Here is a 2,344-nt window from a genome sequence, read left to right as displayed (position 1 = left end):
TGGTAAGTTTGCTTCATAATGCAGTTGAGTACTATTGGCTTCAAAACATAGCTTGTAATGGGAAGAGCAATTGTGCCCTAGGGGCCATTTTCCTATAAACAATTCTTGTACCCAGAAGGCAGAACTTCTATCACAAAGAAACAATGGCATGATAGATAAGATTCATGTGTAGATGCATGTCAACAAGATGCAGAGCAGGAGAGCATTGAAGGGAACTTTTGGTGGGAATCATGATTAAGCTTTTTAAAAATTATTTACACTCGGAAATAACGCAGCTTGCATATGCTCAGAAGATAAAAAATAGTGTAATCAAAACTCTCAAAGCTCAAGAATTGTTGAGAAAATATTTCAACTTTGCTTTCACCATATTCATATTTAAACTTATAAAGATTCAAGACTTGTATGAAGTCTTCAAATGAGTTATATCAATACAGTTTATTTCAAAGATTGATACAAATGTTGGATCTCTTTGAATGTAGAATTTACAAAAAATTTGAGTTATGATTTACATTTATTTTGTAATCTATGTATCCTGTTTTTCAACAAGAATAACTCTGTATTTCATTAACCTGAGAATACAACCATTAGGGCATAGATGCCAGAAAAGAGAACAAAAGAGCACAGGTTCCGTTAATTTATTAACGGCATAAACAAGCTAGCTCTGTTGATACTTTAATTCAAAACACTGAACACGAAATGGTATTTACAAACTCTACCTAAATAAAGTATATCTAGATGATGAATCCACACTAAAAGACCAAACCCAACACCCAATTATCCAAATTATTCTGATATATATATATTAAAGAAAATGTTAGAGAGCATTTGCAATAAATATGGCCTGCTTACAATGGGTGCGCGCCTCATCCAGTCTCTGAGCTAGTGTTTCTTCTTTACGCGCTGCACTGGCAAATCGAAGGTCAATTTCCATGATTTTCACCACTCTTATGAGCTCGTTAAGCTTGAGCTCTAGCATATCATCGCCGCCTCTGAGAACATCTGCCTCCTCCTGTACTTTCTCCGCCACAATGCCCCCAACTTTGGCAAGGGTGCTCACAGAACCAAACTTCTGGTCCATGACATCTCCGAATCTGGTGAGAACCGCTAAAATGGCAGCGCCCTTGGGCCTGTCAAACACTATGGGCACGGTTCTTTTCCAACCCACCTCAATTTTTTCTCCCTTTTCATCTGAAATTTCTGTTTTCTTCTGCAAATTAAGGTCTTGATTTATTTGGGGATCAGGGCTGCTTCTGCTGCTGCACTTAACAACAAGCTGCAGGTTTCTGTTTTTGGAAATTGAGAGATGGCTTCCAGTGCTACACTTGGGCCTGTTCTGCCACAGTGAAGGCACTTGTGCCAAGAGAGCAAGTGACCCCATGTTAGCCTGGATAATGGTACTCTGCTTACCAACCACTAATTTAGATTTTGGGTTCTCTGCTGGGATGATAGAGATTTTAGAAACGTCCAGTAGAACCTGGTATATAAGTTTGTTAGTTATGGTTATTGAGGAATTGATTATATAGATGAATAATAATTTATGGAAACTTTTCAATATTAGAAAAATTTAATTTTAAATTTTTTTATTTACTGATAATATATAATTTTTTTTATGATGGTTTAATTTTTAATTTTGTTAATATATAAATTTTGGATAAGGTATTAAGATTGGATGAATATAGAAAATTAAAAATAATGTAAAAGAATTAAGGAGATTAAGATGAAATTTTTTTATACACAATAGCATATTATGTTTTTATCTTAAGAATTAAAAATTTTAATTTGAGGTCATTTTGTTTGGTGATTAGTTAATATTTATTAAATATGGATAAATTGGACAGTTCTAAAGATTAAAATATAGCTAAATTTGGACATACAAATGTCAAAATGGTGAAATATAGTCATTAAAAAATTCGTTATTATCAAGTAGAATGGTCAGGTGGCACCTCCAATATTGTGTTTGGGTCTTTTCCAAAAAAGGGTATGAAGTTTCCTATTTGTAACCTCTTAATAAGTTAATCAAAGGGTTCTTGAGAAATGCAAAAAAAATTAGGCTCCATAATTTAAAAGGGGGTGTACTTCACAAATGCAACTCACTATTGCACATTTGTGATAGTAAAAAGTGCACACCCTGATTTTTACCATTCATTTTCACTCCACTTTACATAGTTATCTTTAGCACTTGATCTTTATTCATGATTTTGACTTGATCTTGCACATTCTTTATCCTAAATTTCCACTTAAACACCAAAACTAGAACTAAGCATTTTTTTCCACACACATTTTTACCATTCATTTTCCCTCCACTTTACATAATTATCTTTAGCACTTGATCTTTATTCATGAT

At 33.5% G+C, this 2,344-nt stretch overlaps 1 protein-coding gene across 1 annotated transcript; it reads right to left on the bottom strand.

Annotated features, from left to right (window-relative positions):
• Positions 1–447: 447 nt before the first annotated feature.
• LOC131063586 (protein CHLORORESPIRATORY REDUCTION 41, chloroplastic) lies at positions 448–1,498 on the bottom strand. Its single transcript, XM_057997449.2, has one exon. It carries the CDS (start codon positions 1,376–1,378, stop codon positions 815–817), a length of 564 nt encoding a protein of 187 aa, XP_057853432.1. The 5' UTR covers positions 1,379–1,498; the 3' UTR covers positions 448–814.
• Positions 1,499–2,344: the final 846 nt, after the last annotated feature.

Source organism: Cryptomeria japonica, chromosome 4 (assembly GCF_030272615.1).
Source record: "Cryptomeria japonica chromosome 4, Sugi_1.0, whole genome shotgun sequence".
In the NCBI taxonomy this organism is placed as follows: domain Eukaryota; kingdom Viridiplantae; phylum Streptophyta; class Pinopsida; order Cupressales; family Cupressaceae; genus Cryptomeria; species Cryptomeria japonica.
This window is presented reverse-complemented; position numbering and strand designations above follow the sequence as displayed.

Excerpts from the sequence above, each read along its gene's own strand:
- LOC131063586 (XM_057997449.2), bottom strand. The coding sequence starts at position 1,378 with ATGGGGTCACTTGCTCTCTTGGCACAAGTGCCTTCACTGTGGCAGAAC.